This window comes from Tasmannia lanceolata, unplaced genomic scaffold (assembly GCF_043159265.1).
Source record: "Tasmannia lanceolata isolate RefF3 unplaced genomic scaffold, GAP_Taslan_0.1 ptg000005l, whole genome shotgun sequence".
Lineage (NCBI taxonomy): Eukaryota > Viridiplantae > Streptophyta > Magnoliopsida > Canellales > Winteraceae > Tasmannia > Tasmannia lanceolata.
In genome coordinates, this window is record NW_027518682.1 from 2,631,052 (window position 1) to 2,654,360 (window position 23,309).

General features: G+C 39.0%; 1 protein-coding gene across 1 annotated transcript; it reads left to right on the plus strand.

Moving 5' to 3' along the window:
* Positions 1-7,232: 7,232 nt before the first annotated feature.
* Positions 7,233-9,180, plus strand: LOC143876477 (transcription factor MYB92-like). Its single transcript, XM_077378185.1, has 4 exons — positions 7,233-7,279; positions 7,371-7,638; positions 8,038-8,805; positions 8,959-9,180. Exons 2-4 carry the CDS (start codon positions 7,376-7,378, stop codon positions 9,020-9,022), a joined length of 1,095 nt encoding a protein of 364 aa, XP_077234300.1. The 5' UTR covers positions 7,233-7,279; positions 7,371-7,375; the 3' UTR covers positions 9,023-9,180.
* Positions 9,181-23,309: the final 14,129 nt, after the last annotated feature.

A 23,309-nucleotide genomic window follows, 5' to 3' on the forward strand; every position in this document is an offset into this window, starting at 1 on the left:
AAATTTTGTCTCAGGGTTTTATCTTGTTGATAGTCGACAAGTTACTGAGAATGTATTGTGATAATTCCGCTGCGGTTTTACAATTACAAGAATGACAAATCAAGTAATGGGGTCAATGTATTGACATATTGTCGTGAGGGAGTTCAGAATCAGTGTGTATCTGAAGATTACATAAGCACCGCACTTATATTGGCGGATCCTTTGACTGAGGGCTTGTCACCAAAGCTCTTCAAAGAGCATGTAGCGCGCATAAGGTTGGTTGACACTTTTGATAGCCTGTGACAATGGGAGTCTGCATTAGGTATTGAGATACACTGTGGTGATCACATTTTATTTTATGATTCTGATATATATTATTTTCTACAGCTCCATTTTGTGCACATTACTAAATGGATTGTGAGTAAGAGGTAGAATGTCTGTAGACTGTTTTGGACCATATTTACATCTTATGCATGTATACATTTACATTCATGTTGGAAAGTATTACTAATGATATAATCGTGGGGTAGGCTATTGGGTAGAGTTGGTGACCCAATGGTTATATGGTTTATTGTTAGTAGTTTTTGCTGAACGGAATGTTTTATTTATTACTTAACTGATTTAAAGGTATGATTCTTATGTATGGCACAAAGATCTTGCTGGCCAAGTGGGAGAATGTTAGGATTTAATCCTAACGGTGGATGTGGCCTAAGCAAGATCAACGGCTGAGATCATTTTAGTTAGTTAAGTATTTAAAGAATAAGATGTATCCCTTTATTGTGAAAGGGTATATTTGGAACGGGTGTAAACAAAGAGACGTTTGAGAGAAGGGTCAACGTGATGAGGAGTTGCATCCCTTCCCTCAAACGTCTATAATATAAGCCTCCGATCCCTGCTTGTACACAACTAATCTTTTCCATTCTCAGTGAATCCACGTCTAAGAGAAGAGGAAAACAGTCTCCATCACTGTCTGTTGTGGAACAAGGAGATATACCGGAGTGGAACCATTTCAAGAGACAACAAGACAATATCCATGGCTTCCGGTATGTTTTTTTACTATTTCAATTTCAATCCATATGGTTAACTGTGATTTTCTCAAAGTTGGACCACCAAAGATCCGTTGCCCGTGTTCCTTTTATGATGAACACTTACATTTTCTTCATCAAGTACATGTGTACTAACAATATAGAGTTGTTATGTGTTAAATGCTTATGTATTTCTTAGAGATGCATTAACAGGCACAAGTGCAAGCTCCAGCAAGTGGTCCATGTATTCCTATAAATGCATTAGCAGCAAGTGGAACACCGTCCGTCTGGTTGCATCACTTTCCTAGGATAGGATCTGGATGTGCCACGGGAAAAATCGTTTAACCGCTTGATCCATCAAAAAGTTGTCCTATAACTTTCTGACGGAAAAGGGGTTTGACAGATCTTGTGCCCACTTTCCATCTTCTTTCCTAGGAATGTGATGCAACCAAACGGAGCCGCGTCGTTGCATAGAGTGAACACGGAAAATTGTAGCCTGTATACATTGCGCTTCGGCGTGGATTAATGTTGTGTGATGTAGAATGTATTTTGATTCGTAGATAAGAGCATTTATTAATCTAATAATTGTTGGAGATAATCCGTGAAGTTGATGAGAAGAAGATAAGAAGATGCTTCAAGCGCGTAAACGCTCTCCTTAAGACGATATTTGCCCCCATCAGTAGTGTGCAAAGGGAACCGCACTATTCTCTTTCTCTTGTAAAAATCAAATCTTTCCAAAGAAAAGTTTTTCCTTTTCCAAAACACACTTAAAAAACATTTTTCAAACACTTTCTTTTGACCAAATAATAAGATTTTGAAAATCAAAACCTAACAATAATCCCCTCTTATTATAATTTAACTAGAATATTTTGGCAAATATGTTGGAGTCTAAGGCCCACCTTCAAGGAAACCAAGTTGCAGAAGAAACAATGAACAATGAGGAGAGCCAAGAAAAGGTTATGGGTTTGGTATTTTCTGAATACAATTACTATGGCTTGTTAATTGCAAGAGACTTGTAAATGTAGCGAATGATGCAAGGGATGCAGAAAAAAACACATAGGAAATCCTACTCTTTGTAAACCGACACTGACTAAATGCATAAGGTGATGTCAGTCTGTACACTTTAAAGGAGACTAAAAAGGAACCTTGGATTGAAGAATCCAAGCAAGATCCTAAGAACCACTACAGAACCCCGAACAATTGGGTTCCCAAAATGCCCCAACGTCGTCCTAGACTCAAAAACGGTGTCAAGCTCCAATAATCACTGTGTAGTCAACAGGGAGGAGACAAACCTTGGATTTACCTGGAACTTACCTTGAAGAATAGTGGTAAGAATAGTGGTTCTTGAGATTTCTTGTACTTATACGTTTCTTTAGACTTAGCTTCTAAGGATAGGTCTTGTCTTCGATCTCTTGGTCTGTATCCCTATTCTTGTGACATGGTCCCTATTCTTGTGACAGGGTTAGCAAGAGATGAGGGCACATATAGCAGGAGTCTACATCCTCGATGGGGTATAGCATGGATTTTGTTTGTTGACTTCAGTTGTAATAGTCATATGAGGGCATGTAGGTCATTTCAGAAAGGAAGCTGCATGTCTTGCTGTTTGGGAGTCAAGGAGTAAGCTTGGTATTATTTCGCCAAGACAGGGGTAGTCTAGGAAATAGGAAGAGTACGTAATAGAAAATCTTCTCTCTTTGCCCAAGGCATTGCTATAATAACATCCTCCAACGATCCTCGTTGACTAGTCCAGAGAGAGAGAGAGAGAGAGTCCAATGGTCTCTTGAAATTAACTTTGGCTGCTCTTCTCTTCCATTTTTTATCTCCCCTGTTTATCAAATCGTGACTGATTTTCTTTCTTAAAAAATGTCTTTAATAGATTTATTTCTTAGAATAGACTGATCAAATATGAAAAGACCACGAGGAAAATTTAGATACCAAAAAAATGCAAGTACTGCACCATGCTTCAATTTTTTTCTAACGGTTCTCATTTATTATAATTCAAGATTTTTTTCTTTTATTCGTTCAGTGGATTCTTGTTTTCAGTAGGTATTGTTGAATGGATTTTAAATGGGTGTTTGATGATGAGCTAAGAAATCCAAGCTCCTGGACGTTGGCCGCCTCAGTTTTAATTTATAGTAATCGTTTGGCAAGGGGGGCTGAACTGTTGAATAGTGCGCGAAGCTAAACCAAGCAATTCTCAAATTCTTTGTATAAAGTAAAACAATAATTCTGGAAGTGTACATTGTATTAGGACTGTGGTGACTTTGATTATGAGGTCCAAGATGGTGAAAAATCAAGAAAAAATCCCAGGCTACTAAGACAAGTTAAACCAGGGCTTTCAGGTCGTTAATTATGGAGTTCAACCACTAAATTTAGGGAAGTGATATATCCGCCCCTTTTTATTACTAGGAACATCTCCCTGTCAGTGTATCAATGACTAAAAAGGCATTGTTGTACTTGATGTTAGAAGAATTCAATGCCCCTGATTGCCATGTACACTGACAGAGGGTGTTCCTAGTAATCAAAAGAGGCGCATATATCACTTCCCTAAATTTTTATCTCTCAGTTGCCTACCTTAGTTTGACTGACAACCCAAGTCAGGTCTCGAAGATTACGATTTGATTTGAAATCGATACTTTGTCACAATAGTAGAATTAATAATATTAACCATGATAGGATGATGAATATGATGATGAAGGTGATATAGTATTATTAATACAAGCCGTGATTGAACCCAACAGCTCAACATATTGTTTCAAAATGAGGATGCAGGCCAAAATGAGGCCAATGCAAATCCTAGTCAACTTAGCATTGCATAGTCAAGTACTCGGTGTTCACACAGTCAAGCATCCGGCTAACACAACTATTACTTAGTTGACATGGTCGAGTAGTTGGTTAACGCTGTTGAGTACTCGATTGGCAAGGTAGTAACTTAGGAGAGTCAAATGAGTTTTAATTGACTTTATAAGGTAAAACGTAAACTTGAACAACAATGCGGCCAATGTAAAAAGAAATTAACTCGGGCAAGTCGATGATGATGCTGGAGAGTCATAAAACTATGTCCACTGTTGTGCGCATAAGATTTTGATGATTGTGATGACGGTAATGATAATCTATTACAACATAATGGTTGCAACATATCCCCGTTGAAGTAAAAAAGATTAAAGCCAACTCTAACAACTTAAGCATTTGCATTAATTGGTTGTTTTACAGGGTATCAGAGCTATTGCTTCACGGTAGGTCATGGGTTCAAAACCCATAAACTCCTTGATATTAAAAATCCAAGTACGTGAGGGATGAGGGGGAATTGAAGTATAAATGATCAAATAACGCTAATTATAACAACTTAAGCTTTTGGAGTAATTGGTTGTTTCACAGTCCCTACATATCTCACAAAGAAAGATATTAACTAAAGCCAAGTACCTTCTTGAAGAAGATAAACTCTCATAAACAAGGTTTTTATGTTTCTTTTGTTCTTTTATGAAGGGTTTTATAAACAAATAGTTTGTCTGCAATGCAAGCTCATTTTTATATTTATCTTCTCATCGTTCATGGCCCAATAACACAAGCCTCATTTCCTTAACATTACTTGACTACCAATATCATCGTTAGTTAATTATTATATATAACTATAAAAGCTAAGAGATTTTAGGGTTTTGTAGACCACAACAACGACTACTAGAGTTGCGTGTCTTAGGGATGTTATTTGTAGAAAATAGAAGGAAATTTTAGGGGTTGGGGTGGTTTTTTCCTCCTTCTTGTTGGAAATTCAGTTGGTTGGCCTTATAGCAGCTCGCCACCTGGAAGGCCCTACCTAATTCGGTACTAACTATTACCGAAGTGTCACACTCTTAATTAAAAACGTGAACTGGAGTTACCAAACCCCACAATTCCAATTGCCTTGTTGAAGAGGGGAAGGCTGGAGTATGATACTAGATAACTAGTTGAGCCAAAGGTCTTTGTTGAAATTACTATTAACACCTCTTCTCATAAAGATTTACTTATAACTATGTGCCGTTAATACCTGAAGAGTCACATTCTGACAGGGACCGTGGATCTGTGGGCCATCACAGAGTGAACCATTGGGTCCAAGTTTGATGCTTTATAAAGATCTCAGTCACAAGATCGAGGGCTGTGCGACTTGTCATTTGTGCAATAAGATAAGCACAACCATGTTTTAATAATTGCACAAATGCGACTTGTCTTTTCTTATTTAATTGTCTTGTGAGAGCCTTTTGAGGAACAGTAATAACCTTTGACAGCTCTTTAAATAATAAAAGATAAGATGTGTGAGTGCAAATATTAAAACATGGCTGTGCTGATAACATTTTTTCAAAAAAAAACAATGGTCTAATTAAAGATATCTTTAGGGTGTCTCTTTATCATGCTTGACCAAAAGTCTAGAATCATCCAACAATGCATGGTGGGATGAAGGACGAATAGGCCGAACTTGTGCTGGCCACAATATTAGTAGACACGATTTTCATACATGTGGAAGTGGTTTTGGGGGTGCAACTTCGTTCGGGCTCAACCCTAAGCCAATGGTTTCAACCCGATTTCAGCTTGGGTTAGGAGTTGGTATTTCCTTTGGTTGGGTTGGGAAAAGCCAACCTGATTTAATTTCGAAATGGGTTAGGGTTGAGGCCAACCGGACTCGAACAGGACACTGTCCGATTAATTTTTAGGAAGTAATAAATCCTCCTCTTTTGATTACTTGGGACACCCAGCAGCAGGGTATCAATGACTGCAGAGGGACTGATGTACTTCACATATTAATGGGTCTAATTGCCACGTGAATTGTTGCTGGGTGTCCCAAGTAATCAAAACGGGCGGATTCATCACTTCCCTTAATTTTATCGTGACTGTATCACAATTTTCAAAGGCTCAAGGCTATAATTTTTTGTTGTTTTTGTCCCAGGCCAACCCGACCCAACTTGATTTGGAAAATCAGGTTAGATGGGTTGGGTTAAGGTTGAGAGATTTATAGGCAGGTTGGGCAGGTTGACCTTCCCGAGACTCAGATTGGGTCAGGTTAGGGTTGACATAATGCTACATCGGGTTGGTCTATGGTTAGCCTTGTTAGGAATTAACAATGCAGCAGAATAACGATGCAAAGATAAAACGAAAGATTACACACAGAACACACAGATTTACGTGGTTCACCCAACCAGTTTGGTATGGGCTACATCCACGGCAGAGCGATAAGCCAACGATTCCACTATTCTGAAGAAAATATTACAAACCCTCACACTTCTGTAGGGCATCTCCAGATATCACATCCCTTTTATATGGCGTTTTAAGACGCATTAAAATAAAGAGAAAAAATCCTAATTCATGAAAGTACGAAACTACCCTCAGTATAAAAATACACTAAAAATTCGGGTCGGGGGCTACCGCGCCCGAACCCCCGCCTTCGGGCAGGGGGGCTCCCGCCCCCTACAACCCCCCGGCCCGCTCAGCGGCGAGAAGGAACCACCGCAGTCGGGGTAGAGTGTACAATACTTTCCAGATTAGACTGAGATCATGCTTCACCAATAACAAGCCTCGACCCAACCCAGCCTAGCCCGGGTTGCGCACCTAAGTGGTCCATGCCTTACATGGTACAAAATCCATTGCTCCCCCGCCAACCCCCGGCCCGCTCAGCGGCGGGAAGGAACCACTGCAATCGGGGTAGAGTGTACAATACTTTCCAGATTAGACTGAGATCAGGCTTCACCAATAACAAGCCTCGACCCAACCCGGGTTGCGCACCTAAGTGGGTCCATGCCTTACATGGTACAAAATCCATTGCTCGTCTAAAAAGATAGTTTCTTTCTTTTTTTAATAGGTAAGCTGGTCTCAAAGTTTTTTTTTTTTTTTTTTAAAGTAAAGTTTTGACCAACTGAGCCAGAGGCTTAAGCCCTTTCACTTGCACTGGGCACAGGTTCTTTATCAAGGACAATGTTTATCTAACCGTTCAAGTACAATGAATATAGTTGAGGGGCAGACAAATGATGTGTTTTGGGGATGGAATCTGTGGCCTCAACCTTATTCACCCAAGTTGCTAGCTTTTAGCGATTATAAAAAACGTAGGCCTAAATTTGGAATAGGTCCAATATAATAATACATAATACGTAAGAGGCTTTTACTTTTGGTAATTGGAAAACCGTCTCCCACACACAAGGTCTTGTAATTTCAACGCCAACAGGGCTAACACGCTATAAAGCTCGCATTAGTCAGGTTAAACTTCCCACACTAATCCTCTCTTTCCTCCATCCTGCCCTTTCAACTCTGAGGTTTGTTTGTAATAAACCAAAGAGGAGCCTATTCATTTCTGAAGACTTTTCATGGCTTTCAATTGAGTTCTTCTTCTCTACATTTTTGCAGGAATAATGGGGAGGTCTCCATGTTGTGATGAATCTGGTCTAAAGAAGGGTCCATGGACTCCAGAAGAGGATCAAATGCTTGTGGATTACATACAAAGACATGGACATGGAAGCTGGAGAGCCCTCCCAAAACTTGCCGGGCTTAACCGTTGTGGAAAGAGTTGCAGACTCAGGTGGACTAATTATCTGAGGCCTGATATCAAGCGTGGCAGATTCACAATCGAGGAGGAGCAAAAGATTATCCAACTTCATTCATTCATGGGAAATAAGTAATTTTCTCCACATCTTTTTTTCATATCTAAAGCTTTATATCTATGCGTGATTGTGCAAAAGTAGCACTTGTAGGAAATCCATAACAAAAAATCCATATGCTTAATTAAGTTCCATATATAATTAAATACAATTGGGCAAGAGTAGCCCCATAATGAATGATCTATAAAAAAAATAAACTCCTTAGGCCTTCCTCACAAAAGCCCATAAGCCTTAATTCCATATTAATGATAATTTAGATATTGAATTGAACTCTTTGGAAGTAGTAGTATACAAAGATGAGAAGAATTAATTATGTAGTAAAGCTTGGTTGCATTATTGTAGTAGTATTATGACTAAAATCAAGGCAATCATGGAAAAAATAATTGATCTGTGTTCTTTTTTATTTGGTCTTGCAGGTGGTCAGCTATTGCTTGTCAACTTCCGGGGAGGACGGATAACGAAATCAAGAACTTTTGGAACACCCACTTGAAGAAAAAGCTCCTTCAAATGGGGATTGACCCAGTTACCCATAGACCAAGAACTGATCTTGATCTCCTTGGAAACCTTACTCATTTGCTCGCCGCTTCAAACTATGGCAATGTGATGAACCCTTTGGACAATGCTCTCAAATTACAGGTTGACGTTGCAAGGCTAGCTAAAATCCAATTGGTGCAGTCTCTAATACAAACCATAACTGGTAATTCTCTTCCAAATATGGAAGGAATTAATCTCATGGGCATGCCTACCTTCTGCGATTCCTACTCTAATGAATTACTCGAGTCAAATCGCCAATTCAACGGACTTAATGATCGCTCGCTCGGTCTTGTTCATTTCCCCAACCCAATGCCTCCGAATTTTTCGGATTTAGGAATCCCACAACCACGAGGGGATTATGGAACCCTTGTGGAATCATGTTATTGTTCCGAGGGAGCAGAATTAGTAGGAGAAATCAATGGATCAGGATCAAATTTCAGCTATGGCCCATCATGTGCTCTTACAACTTCAAATCCTATTCCTAGATTGGTTTCACTTTCTCCGGAACAAGCAAGTTTAGAACAAGTTCAAGACCAAATCAATCCAACTGAAATTTCCACTCATTCATCCACCTCAACCACCTTTGATCCTTGGGGAGAACTCAATCTAGATGATCAAGCAAGTGATCCTTACTGGACAGATATCATAGAGTAAGCAATTTTTCTTTTCTTTGTTCTTTTAATAATAATATATATAAACAAGTGAAATGTTAGAATATGCTGATTGGCATATATTTTCTCTCACTTTTGTGTTATATATGTTTCTGCATTTAGATTAAACTTATTAATGTTAAAATTTTGCAGGCAATCTTCTTCACCTTCTTGGCCGATCAAATCAAAGTGCCTATTTTCAGATTATGCCGAGTAAAGGGTCCTTTTGTAAATGGAAGATTGTTCATTCATTGGTTTGTTTTATTTTTAAGATTTGGATTATTCAGTGTCGAAAGCTATCAAAATAAGCAGATATTGTATAAAAGACCCACTTCATGTAAAATTTTGTTTGGTATTTATTGGAATGAGTTTGGCCTTTTCATATTTTTAATCTTTGCATGCACAGCGATTGAACGATGTGAGCTCTATTCCTTCTATATATAAGAGAGCCCACAGTGGAAAAAAGAAAAGGAAAAAAAAAGAGTAGTTGAAACATGGAAAACTGTATAGTATTTGAAAATTAATTAGGGGAAGCTGAAAATGACAAGGTTCTGGAATTAGAAACTTGTCGTTAATGAATGAAAGGGTTTGACCTTGGAGAAAGAGACAAGGATCACACAAGTTCTGACGTAGACAGTTAGAAAACTAGTAACCATCTATATGTCCATCTCCAATGTGTAGGATACTAGGATATAGTTCAAGGGAGGTCTTCAAGAGTTACATGGAACTAAGCTACTATTAACTATATTATTGATAAATTAAAAAGAAAGAGTGGTCACTCATATCATATAGTTATTTCTGCTTTCAAAAAGTCAGTTTAATTGTTGCTTTTTAGGTGAGATCCTTGGGATACAAGCAATTGACTGTAGCAAAGGCATTGCCGACCTAACAGACTAACCCTCTCTCTCAATTGGAAATTTCTTGGAATATCATGAATAATTCAAAAAAAAAAACTCAGACATTTTTCAAATAAAATGCAATATTTAATTAAACCCATTTTTTAAAGTTAAGTGTAAATTTGACAAAATAATTCATCAACTTTTCATATATTATTTGTGGATCACGTGAGAAATTCAAAATTATATAAAAAAACCAAATCCATATCCAAACATATACACTTAACCATACTTCCATAATGGGCTAACGGCTCCGCCTGTGGGCCGTGGAAGCTAGCAAATACTACAATGGAGATCCGGGCTTGCTGCAGGGCAATCTGCCCTACGCTTTGTCACTCCTTGCGATCAGCCAATGGAGAGGGTGACAATTTAGCTAACAAGGTGATCTTGAAGGGAGGAATGGAAGTTATTGTAAATAAATTGATTTAGAGCGTGACAGAATGCTATCAGAGCCGTAACTGCACAATACGGTGTGCCAACGATGATGCTGGACCCTAAGAGCGGTGGATTATAAGATCCCACATCGGAAAGGGAGAAAGTTCTTGGGCTATATATGTGAACTCTCCTCCTCCATGTGTAGACGAGTTTTTAGCATCTCTAAGGGGCAGGCCCCGCACAGTGGGTCGGTCACGGTTAGTACTGCTAGAAAACAAAATCAGGAGGGTAGAAGACCCATGCATTTTCGGCATCTCCAAGGGGCGGGCCCCGCACAGTGGGTCAGTCATGGTTAGTGCTGCTAGAAAACAGAATCGGGGAGGGTAGAAGACTCAGAATGGGACAATATGTACACAGTGGGGTTGGGGCATGACAGAACGGTATCAGAGGCATACCTCTTATAGTAAGGTGTGCCAGCAAGGACAATGGGCCCAAAAGTGCGTGGATTGTATGATCCCACATTAGAAAGGGATAGAAAGTTCATGGGCTATGTATGTGAACTCCGTACTCCATTACGCGTTTTCAGCATCTCCAAGGGTCTTCTACCCTCCCCGATTTTGTTTTCTAGCAACTAGGTTTGGCAATTATACTCGTGAAAGCGGGGATCCACCCTGCCCCGCCCCACCTCAGGTGGGGTGGAAATTAAAAAAATTCCCCGAAGCTAGATAGAGCGGGAATGGGGATGAGGATGGCCCCACCCCGCCCCGTCTCGCCCTGCAACCTCCATCTCTAAAATTACATAAATATCACTATGTAACTTTAATATTAGGAAAACACTTTCACAAAGTGATATGTTTTAGTTTGGAACTTTGGATTTTTATTTAATAATTGTTTGATTAGATTAAAATAGCAGAAATTGCAATTATAGTAGGGCGGGAATTGGGCGGGGAATTTTTCCCCGTAGTATGCGGGGCAGGATGGGGATTAGATTTTCCTCGCTGGGCAGGGATGGGGAATGCAACATCAGGCCCCGCCCTGTTGTCACCCCTACCAACAGCGTTGACCGTGTTCAACCCACTCTATGGGCCTGCCCCTTGGAGATGCTGAAAAACGTATCTGCACATGAGAAGGAGAGTTCACATATATAGCTCAAGAACTCTCTTCCTTTCCGATGTAGGATCTTACAGATATATTCGTCCCTTTTTCTTACTTGGGCTACCCACTTGTAATGTAGAAGCGTAGTCATAAACATGGTTTAAAATTTTGGTTTCGGTGACCGTTTCGGACCCCACCGAAATTTCGGCGAAACCCGAAATTTCGGTCCGAAATTTGGTAATTTGGTTCGAAATAAATTCCGAAATTTTGTAACACTTTTTTTTTAAAATAAATAATGGCATTTAATTGAAATTTCGGTCCGAAAATGGCGAAAAATGAAATTTCGGAAAATCTGTCGAAATTTAAAACCATGGTCATAAATACACCATAGGGGGCTGGCCCAGAAAAGAATACAGGGTGAATATATCACTTCCCTTAATCCTTATGTTGTAGCCTGTGTGGTGTTTACTATTTCCATTGGGCATGCACTGTATAGATTATGTTAGTCCCTAGTAATTTAATTATAACATTTATTTTTCAAAGAGAAGTACGTCAATATCAAAGTCTTTCTCATCGGCGTTTGTTAATTCAACTTTCTTTTCCTATTTGTGATTGCTACCTTCTGAAAGTGGAGAGGCGAATTTAGTACTTCGCTGAGGACTTAATCAGCACACAAATATTTCCGTCTAATTAACAAGGATTCTTGTCCCACAAGGGATTGCATGATATTAGTAGGTATCCTATTGACCTATAAAAAACAACTAATCTACCTACCCTTTCCCCGGTACGCTCGTTTCCAACCTAAAGCTTCAGATCATTGCATCATTTGTGAAATCAAGGGATTACTCAAATATTGTAACCGCATATTTTCAAACATGGGAGCAATAAAATAAGCAAATAAAACAAAGGAATAATGATATTAAAATGTTAATCTACTATCAACGTGGAGATTTTAGTTTAATTAATAGGGACTGAAAAAAATGGGCTTGTCCTATTATATATAACAAGTTGTTGTGCCAAAGAAAACAATGGATTTTGGTAAGACCGTTGCTAGAATGGATGTAATCATCAATCGATTTGGAGAATGGAGATTAAGCTTAATTAATTTGAGCTAATAAGTGGGGTTGTTTTAACTTTTAATAAATTGGCCGAGAGCAATAAATCGAACATTGATTTTCAGGGTAATGTTTGCTAGATTTGATCGGGATGTGAGTTTTACATGGAGCTTGTTTGGAGGGAATAATGCACCTAAAATTCCTAAAGAATATATTGATGACCTGTATTGAAATAAAGGATTAGATTTAGGAAAAGAAACATATCTTCTAAGAATAATTATGTGTGCATAAGCATATTCATGAAATGGGTTATTAAAGTAATGATGCAACAGTTTTTGTATTTAATTCAAAACAAACCTAAACCACTGCGAAAGATGATGTTAACTTGTTGAATGAACAAATAAAAGGCTGAGAAGAGATGCATCACCACATTGGTGGGAAAATGGGTCCTACATTGTTGACCCTTATCTTTCCTATGTTTCCCTTTTGGTTCCACCACTCTCCTAGCAAAGTACGTGCAAAGTTGGTTTTTTTTTACGAGGTTTCTTTACAGTTGAACAACGTGATCCATGAAGAAACCTACCAAAAAATTAACCCAACCATTAGTTTCTGATGAATCAAGCGACCCCATAGTACAAAAAATCTACTTCAAATGTAAAGTGATGAAACCAAAGAGACCCCAAATCTATTATTAGTTAAAATGCATGTTTGCAAGTTTTTTTTCTATGTTTTCCAGCCCCATCGTATGCTCTCCTCAATCACTGCCTTTCAAATCTATTTTTTCTCCTAAATCATTATGGAAGTAGTTTTCTTTTCCCAACTTTTCCAGAAAATTCCTGCAATCCAAATAGGGCCCAGGGGAATGCCAATTGTTGACTGGGAGCTTCTTATGTGAGATGCACACAACTTTAGTGTTACAATGCTTTAATGCTACTTAGATGTTCAAAAGTTAGTGGAAACACCAGGAAGTATTTCATTTGCACATTTAATTTAATATACATATAAATGATCTTACATATTATATGAGCCAATCTCTAAGGTCTCAGGTGTTCAAAATGTCGACCAACCTTAGAAGAATATCCAGTCAAGATATTTGCCCACATATCCATCTTAACATTGCCATTTTCTTATATAAGTGTTGCTATATCTGTAATTTTCAAGTTGCTATTTATTAACATATATTTCCTTCTTAGGAAGATAAAGCCCTTCATTCTTTGTAAACGTCCTTGATTATTTTAGGCATCTTGCATGTACCCTTCTCTGATTTTGGCATTGGTCCTTCCAGTGATCTGAATTGTGATGAAATTGATGATTCTCAGAAGCAGAGACACAGGGGATGCCAAATTGGTAAGGCTAGGCCGAATACAACCCAGTAATATAGATTAGAAAAGAAAAAGACGCCAAAGTGGCAATGTATGCTTGCTGTCTCTGCAATTGATTCCACTTTTAAAACAACTTCAGGGTCAAGTGCCCTTTCTCCAGAACCAACACATACTCTATTTTGTAGATGGAACCTCATCTGTACTGCCAAATTTCTACCCATTGCCTTCGATCCCAACTTTTTTCTTTTGGTACCAGATTGATCACACCCCATACTCTCATGGCTAAATGCCAGTCTCACCTCATCAACCCTGAATTTTCACTACTAGTTTTCGCAAGGTCTCAAAACAGCATTCTTGGCTCTCACTCCACTTCGCAAGCTGTGCAATTACTCTCCCAACTTTAGCAGCTTCAGAAAGGGTTCATGTTCATCATTGAGCATCTTAAACATGTCAAAGAGATTGCCAATGCCATGGCCATAGTTCATCAGCCTATTTCTGACCCCCATCTCATCCTATACACACTAGCTTAGGCATTTGATTATATGCATTCACAACTGTTATCAATGTCCGCCAATCACATGACTACCTACAGACATCAACCACCTTACTAATCACTAATTATTAGGGTAACTCTAGGATTCTTGTTGGTAATGGCTCTGATCTCCCTATTTCTCAAACAGTATCAGTTACTCTCCTACTGCTAACTCGTTCCTTCCACTTAAGAATGTGCTCTGCGTATCTAATCTCACAAAGAATCTCTCTTATGTTGCTATGTTGCCAACTCGTATATGATTTCATTGTTCATTCACAAAGAATCGTAAGTTCTTTTACCACCCTACCACCAGTCCACCACCACCAACCACAGTTTTTTTGGTCCTTCAATCGCTCGATCCATTGACATCAGCGGCCACCGACTCACCACATGCTCCACCATCAACTCTAAGTGCCAAATCAACGCGAGGGGAGCGAGTTTCAACATGGCTCTACCCACCTCACTAAACGGCCCCGAACACCATTGAAGGATAATTGTTAAGATTATCCTCTTGACGTGGCCATAGGTCTCTAGGTGTCAGCGGATATTGTGGCAGAATTTAGGGGCCTTGTGGCCTTGGTATCGCCGAAATTTCAGCATATGCACAGGTCCGCTAACGAAGAAGCTGCTAATGAGGAAGCTGACAAATTAGCGGAAGATGGGTGAATAGAGAAGAGCTGATCATAGTCCGGGAGATCCACGTAATGGAGATGGGCAAGAATAGGGATTCAAGCATTATTTTCTTGATTATTGGTCGTTGATCTTGCTTTCAGGGTTTCTTTTTTTTTTTTTTTTTTTTTTGAAAGATGATGTGAAGGATATTATTCCAGTGGGACATCTGGTCCCCTTGGTGTAATAGTCCTTAACAGTATCAATAAAATTGTTATGTTTCAAAAAAAAAAAAACCAATCTTAACAAAAAATTCCTTCTAATCTAGCTGGATCAGACAGGCTTATTCAATTTTTTTCCCCACGTGTTTTAATGAATACCTTTCTGAATCTACTCACCAAAACTATGTAGATTGTACTGCACCTCTCATTAACTTCGATGCCTTTTTTTGAAAAGGAAAGTGATAGTAAATAACGAACACAACGCTCAAACATACGATCCTTACTAGCCTGATTAACTCTTACTAGACTAGAGATGCACAATACAGAGACAACCTTAAAATAAATGCCCCTAATCCTCCCTATGTATAAGATCAAAAAATTCATAGTGATTCAACCAAATAGAAAATATACTCTTCCACCATCTGTGTTACAACATAGGTGAATCTTCAAAGCAATACCAGACACCAAAGGATGTACACCCCCATGCTCCAAATCTAAGTTGAAAAGGCAACCATTCCAGAACTCTACCCATCATAAGATGATCAAAACGTCTACAAAAAAATCAGCCCTGCAATTTTATCCTCCCCATGTTTTCTTTGAAATGAAATCTTCCCCGTGTTTTATGGGGCTTTTAAAACCTTGATGGGAAGAAATCAATTTGCTAGAAGCATTTTTAGACTAAAGGTTTCACTGCCAATGTTTCAGCATGCAATTCACATCAGAGAGTTGGGTTCCCAACGCATGAAATTTCTTGCTTTGAATTTGGTTTTCATCATGGAGTGCTCTCCATGGGAACCTTTGAACCAAGCAATACCCGAAGCCTTTGCAGGAGTTCCCGTTCAGTTGGTTCATTGTAGAAGAGTGTATTTTGCTTCCCTGTCATTTTTGACATGGCTAATGTGCCAAAGAAAAAATGTCTTCAATGCTGCATTTTCTATAATTATGACAGGATAGTATTCCTAATGTTTCTTGTATTCTCCAAAGTCCAATGGGAGAAGCATCAAAGAGGAGTAAGACATGCCAAAGCCATACACTAGTGAAGACATTACAGTTGAGCGTCTCCATAACATCTTGCCGAGAAGATGCCTACTTGGAACTCAATTTAACATGAATATGAAGAAATGCAATTTTAACATCCGGCTATCGAAGGCCAAGGAGGTCTAGGGGCAAGATACAACGCAATAGAGAAAATACAACAAGAGAAAGCTAAAAATACAGATCACGAGTAAGGAAATCAAATATCTCCAAAGACAACCGAGTCACCCCATCCTCGACCTGCCTCATTGGTCGCCGAATACTGAACATGCTGAAACCGAATAGCGTGGCCTTCCGATCAATCAAGGATCTCATCTATCAAATCCACAAATCTCCGCAGATACAACCTGCCTCCGTCCATCCCTCTAATGGTGTTAAGAGTCTCCCTCAACTATCAATCTGTCCAAGTCCAACAAGCGATCATCAACAATCAAGAAGCCCCGGAGCACCCCTCTTACCTCTGACTCATTGAAATCCTTGACCCGAATGGGTCCTGAGTGCCCATATAGTCTTGCCATCCTCATTTCTAAGCAAGCCTCCCACTCCGGACGGCCACGGGTGCCCTATACTAGACCTGTCAAAATTTAACTTGAGCCACCCAAGGTCAGGCCCAACTAGGAGTAATTGGATCCTCTCTTTCTAATGCATCACAAATCTACTTCCAACCTCTGTTAAGATCAGAGCTAGAATAGAATTTAAAAGTAGAGAGCCCTCACCCAAAAAATAACCATAGAGATTATCTTATTGAATGTCAAAAGAGGGCTTCTAGATCGATTCTTGAATAGCCTTGCATTTCTCTCCTTCCAAAGAAAGTCTTTGCTCTTCCTTGCAAATGACTGTGTAGTCATACTGCCCCACAACCTGCCCAAACACACATTCACATGCTACCATTCAAAAAAAAAAAGCACGCACAAATTCACACCTGAAGAAGGCACCTGTGGCCAACAATTAAAAAGGAATATGATTAGGATATAATTTTTTAATAGCATCAAATTTCATTAAGTAGCAAATAGAAGATAAAAGTCTCGATCATCTGGAACAAGGCAGTGCTATGCGAGTGTTGCATTAAAATCCAGCCCTACAACTATAATGGCATATGGTCTCTAATCACAAAAGATGCACTAGTCATCCCTTCATTTGCTAATCTATATGCCTCCGCATAGGCTTTTTTTGTACATGACTTAAATGCATGCGGTGGCATTCTAGTCTGTCCAAAACTTCTTCAAACACAACCCCAAGAATCAACGAGCATCCCACCTATCTCACCAAGAAATGAGATTAATAATCTAACCTGATATATTTGAAGCGGCATCTTCCCATGAGGTAAGTGTCTCTGTCATTGTCTAGAGAAGATGACAAGGTGGTGTGGGATGTCAAAGTTCGATAGAACTGCCAGAAATAACACGAGTCACTATTTTCAGCATTGTGTAGACACAAGTATCATATGTTGTGCCCTCGTTGTCGTAGAATAATCTATTGGAGGGGTTTTCAGAAACTGTAGAAATTGATCTTGAAGGCCATGCTAGGCAACCATGAAAAATTATTCCGTCGAAAATCCATGGGCCGAACTGTGCGAGAGGGGCTGCGAAGGAGAGGGAGAGAATCCGGTGGGCTGGAGTAGAAGAGATAGGCAGACAGCATTAAAATCCCTAAAAACTAGTGAAAAACAAATACCCATTTAGAATTATCTTTTTTGTTTTCCTGGTTTTTAGGAGCTTTTCATGCTTCCCTCTCCCACAATCTAATGTCTCTCTATCTCTAGGCCATCTCGCACAACTGACCCCACAAATATTTCATGGTGGCCAAACATGGCCAAAAGGAAAAGACAAGTCATCAGTAGTGAACTAGATGGAATCAAGGTTCAATTCTTAAATAATTAAGTTTAGGCTCAATCTGGACTGATATGGGGATAATGGTAACCTCTTTTGGAAGGTTAGATGTACCGAGGAATTACAGACTAGATCTGCAGTCCAGATCAGTTAATAGAATTTCAGAACAATACCTCCAAGTCTTTAACTATCATTAAAAAAAACCACCTTGATCGTGATGTTGGGGATCAAATCCAAACAGTTTGGGGATTTTGAAAACATTCGAAACAATCCATTTACATAATCTTTCCTCACCAAATGATGTCGAAAAGAAGTAACATGAACCAAAACTAATTTTCCACGAGTAACTTTTTAGCTAGTTTCAGTATCACTTATGAACTAAACAACACTCCTGGTCCCTAAAAACTATAATAATACATCAAAAATTTTAACAGCATTTGCATTCTTTTAAGATACCACTTGCATGCACAAAGACAATCTGCAGTAAATCTTATTACAACTCATACCTTTACATTCATCTACATCCATCAATCCCCCTTTCTGTCCATAATCAAGTACCCTAAAATTTTTCCAAGAATCCCTAAAACCAAAGAGATTGGTATCATCTCATCCGCATTGTCCCTTGCAAGCTTGCCCCTTATATCATACTACAAGGGGATCTTAGAACCAAGTCAAATTGCAGCTATTGCATCTTTTCATAGGTAGGAGATATTTTAATCAACTTGCATAAAAATGGAAAGTTCAAATATTCCTTAGTGCCTAGTCCATTACTTATGCTTTATTCCAATTCAGAGCCACTTCAAGGAGTAAAATGGCTCCTTCACCCATACCCTTCCTTTTGTTCCTAACACACGCTCTCACCAACCTCTCCTCTCACTTTTCTTCTCGTATATCCATATGCTTATACCATATATGGATTCCCAATTTCTCAGGTAAACCAATCTCTTTCATTTTTTATGTCTTTAATGAATCCTTTCATTTGTCATTTGAAATTCAAAGAAATCTTCTTCACCATGCTACATGACTGTTGACCTTGCAAGATACTGTTCATGGGCTCGGGTGGAGATAGTGGGGGCCTACCCATAATTTTCAAAAAAAAATATGCCAATGCCACCTCATGTTATTAGTTCCAAGGTTTTAAATTTCGGTTTTGGTACCCATTTCAGACCCCACCGAAATTTGGTATTTTGTCTCAAAATTTTGGACTGGACCGAAATTCCGAAATTTAGTAACATTTTTTTATAAATGGCATTTTCTCAAAATTTCGCACCAAATTTCAAATTTCGGGAAATTTCAGTTTCGGTCCCCATTGAAATCAAAAATTTCGGATTTCGTCCAAAATTTAAAACCATGATTAGTTCATCCGATGGATGTTAAAGGTCTTATCTCGTAAACACAATATAAGCACGACTGCACGAGTCTTGAGCATCATTACTTTTTTTTGTGAAATGGCCCTTGAGCATCTTTACTATAATGAGATTCACTATGTGAGTCAGACCTTTTGCCCCCCTAAGTCGAAGATATGCGACCCACTCTCACCTCCCCAAATTATACTCTGCTTTTTATTTCTCAATCAACCTACAATGTGTTGTTGCCCATGTATTTCACATGTTCTTCAAAAGTTGTGTTTTTAATGGTATTCTTCAAAAGTCATTTTGCAATTAAATTTTGTAATGCTAAATGTTAGCCTTTGCTCTAACATGAAGATCATACCAAAGGCATGGATACAGCATCACTCTTTTTCTTATTTCGCTACAAAAACACCATGTGTTGCTTGCCCACGTATTTCACATGTTCTTCAAAAGTCATTTTGCAATTAAATTTGTGATGCTGAATGTTAGCCTTTGCAAGAATCCCTAAAACCAAAGAGATTATTATCAACTCATCCGCGTTGTCCTTTGCAAGATTGCGGGCTGCAACTTGGGTCGGGCGGATCGGGTTTTGGAGAACCCAACCCTACCCGAGAAATATCTCGGGTCAGGTCGGGTTGGGTTTTTTTTTGGAAAACCCACGATTCCCAAACCCGGCCCTACCCATGATAAATCTCGGGTCGGGTCGGGTTTTTTCACGTTGACACAATTTTTTAAGGAAAATTCTTGTTTGGCAAGGCAACTCAACTCATAGAAGTAGAAATTACACTCACAGTACACTTGAATCAAACAATGATGTAATTACACTCACATTATACTTGAATCAAACAATGTTGTAATTACAATCAAACAATGCTGAGTCAAACACTTGAATCAACTCAACTCATAGAAGCAGAAATTACACTCACATACAATAACAGTGGTGCGTGGGCTTTCACTTTTAACTTTTAACTAACAATAGAAAAAAATGTACATACTATAACTTATGTAACTCGGGTCGGGTCGGGTCGGGTCGGGCCCCTTCAAACCCGGCTCGACCCGAGATTCATGCGGGCTTTTGAATGCTGAACCCGGCTCGACCCGAAACCCATGAAACCTGAACCCAACCCAGGCTATTTTCGGGTCGGGTCGATGCGGGTCGGGTAAAACCCGGCTCGAGTTGCAGCCCTAAGATTGCCCTTATATCATACTGGAAGGGCATCTTAGAACCAAATTAAATTGCAGTTATTGCATCTTCCATGGGTAGGCAATATTTTAAGCAACTTGCATAAAAATGGAAAGTTCCCGCTAAACCACTATATTCCTTAGCGCCTAGTCCGTTAATTATGCTTTATTGCAATTCAGAGGAACTTCAAGGAGGAAAATGGCCCCTTCACCCACTCCCTCCTTCTCCTCTCCCTTTTCTTCTCGTATATCTACCTCCATAGCCTTATACCATATATACGGATTCCCAATTTCTCAAGTAACCCAATCTCTTTCCTATTTTTTGTCTTTAATAAATCCTTCCATTTGCCATTTGACATTCAAAGAAATCTTCTTCACGATGCCACATAACTGCTGACCTTGCAAGATACTGTTCTAATATGGCAATGCCTCCTATTGTTATTAGTTCATCCAATTGATGTGAAAGGTCTTATTTCGTAAACACAAAACTTAATCAGCAAGAGAGCATACGAAACCATAAAAGCACGAGTCATGAGCATCTTTACTATAAGAGATTCACTATGTGAGTCAAACCTTTTGCCTATGATTTGTGGACACGGACACGGACACGGACACGGCAAACTTCCAAAATTTAGAAACGGAGACACAACTAAAATAGGAAGTACATATACTCATCATTTATGGACACAAATTCGTATGCCGAGTTTCGGCCAAGTTTCGACACAGATAGGTATCTAACATGAAAACCTCTAAAAAATTAGAAATAGTGTCACACTCATACACATACATACATATAAAGTTGCTAACACTTCTAGCAGTGCATTTGAAAGTTTCTAAAGCAGTGTCGACACGTGTGGACACGGGTGTCGTGTCGGACACGACACGTGTGTCGGCAATAAATTAGAAGTGTTGGACAAGTCATAGCCTTTTGCACCCTGAAGTTGAAGATATGCGACCCACTTCCTCGTCCCCAACTTATACTCTGCTTTTCATTTTGCTACCAATCCACCATGTGATGATTGCCCATGTATTTGACATGTTCTTCAAAAGTGGTATTCTTCAAAAGTCATTTTACAATTAAATTTTGTAATGCTGAATGTCAGCCTTTGATCTAAAATGTAGATCATACCAAGGGCATTGATACAGCAGCACTCTGTTTCTTATTTAGTTACCAACACACCATGTGTTGCTGCTTGCCCACGTATTTCACATGTTCTTCAAAAGTCATTTCGCAGTTAAATTTTGTGATGCTGAATGTTAGCCTTTGCTCTAATATGGAGATCATACCAAGGGCATGGATACTACTATTTCACTACATATTCTTCACACTTTTCTCAGTATCGCAAATTTTCGGGAAAAAATAAATAACAACTGTTGTAGAAAATGCAATAGTTAACATTACCTCAAAAGTTTGGAAAGTACATCAAATAACTACTCATCTTTTCAATGAACCACTGTAAGAATTAACAAGCAATGGGAACAGAAAAACAGAAACGAAAGTATGCTAATAAATATAAACAAAGAGATGACTAATTAAGGCCTGCTGTAATTAACAAATATCTATTCAATCAAAAACATGGTTGGAAAAACATAATAACGGCAGCTCTAGCGACTGTCTTAACAGAAAACTCGGACACCCTCATTATGGCAAAAAGAGAAAGAGAAACAATGTGCATAAGACTGATAGCAGCAGAAATGCAATAATTAGTTCACTACAGAAAAAAGAACAATAACTAAACTAACCTGGGATTTGATAGCAAAATTTTGAACTATGAAGTTTTTCTACTCATCACGTTACATGTGTATCCAGAAGAATCTTTTCAGACCCAACAAAGAAACAATAAAAATGTTTGGAAATATTTATTTTTCTTCCCAAAAGACCACCAACAAATAAAATTCGGCCCAAAATCCAGTTAACTTCCAATTCTTTTATTTTATTCTTTTTTTTGAAATAGCAGAGAAATATCATTAAAGAAAAAGGAAAGTGGACCGAGGAGGACCACTACAAGAGAACAAGAAAATACAAAAACAGAAAAAATAGAACAGGAGAAATACAGCTCTCACGGAAGAAGAAAGTCAAACCACTCCAAACCCATACGACTAACGCCCCCCCAGCCAACGAATTCGCTTCCCCATTAGCCAATCGCCGCACATGATTGAAAACTATAGCAGAGCCCGAGATTAGATCTTCTATTTCATCAAAAATAGAGGAAATTTTCCAAGGGGGACCCCCGCCCCTCTCAACCAACGAATCACATTAAGTGAATCCCCCCCACAATGGATCAATCCATACTCTCTTTATCAAGACTTTTAATACCGTAATATACCGCCTTCACTTCGGCCTCTAATACGTCACAAATCCCAAGAGGACCGGAATAAGCTCACACCACATTACTACAATCATCACGACACAAACCGCCAACACCACCCGTTCCCGGGTTTCCAAGACTCGAACCATCAAAGTTCAATTTGAGCATCCCAATAGGTGGAGCCTCCCACATCTGAACAAACTAAGGCCCCCCTCCCTACTAAAGCAAACTTCCCTTGCCCCTCCCATAAATCAAAGGCCGATACAAAGCGGAAAGCAGGAAGACATTTTGCCCAAGAAATAGAGAGAGCAATAATTTTCATGTAAAGCCAATACGGAGATTTGGCAATCCCTTCAAATACTCTAGAATTTATTTCCTTCCAAATCACCCACCATGTAGCAAGCAAACAAATGTTCCACAACAATTTACCTTTCCTTCTCCACGGAACATGAGCCCATTGAAGCAACAAGTCCGGCATAGAAAAAGTAAAAACCCAAAAGATACCGAACCTCGAGAGGATATAGCTCCATATCTGACGAGTGAAAGAACAATGCATGAAGAGATGACCCACAAATTCCCCATCTCTCAAGCAAAGATGACAATGATCGATAAGCATCATACCACACTTACGAAGGAAGTTAATCGTTTGAATCCGATCATGACATGCCGCCCACCCTAAGATACAAACTCTA

What these genes read in the sequence shown, in the direction of transcription:
- LOC143876477 (XM_077378185.1), top strand. Translation starts at nt 7,376, where the DNA reads ATGGGGAGGTCTCCATGTTGTGATGAATCTGGTCTAAAGAAGGGTCCA. An exon ending in CATTCATTCATGGGAAATAA is followed by an intron (nt 7,639 to 8,037) that starts GTAATTTTCTCC and finishes TTGGTCTTGCAG; the next exon opens with GTGGTCAGCTATTGCTTGTC. An exon ending in TACTGGACAGATATCATAGA is followed by an intron (nt 8,806 to 8,958) that starts GTAAGCAATTTT and finishes AAAATTTTGCAG; the next exon opens with GCAATCTTCTTCACCTTCTT.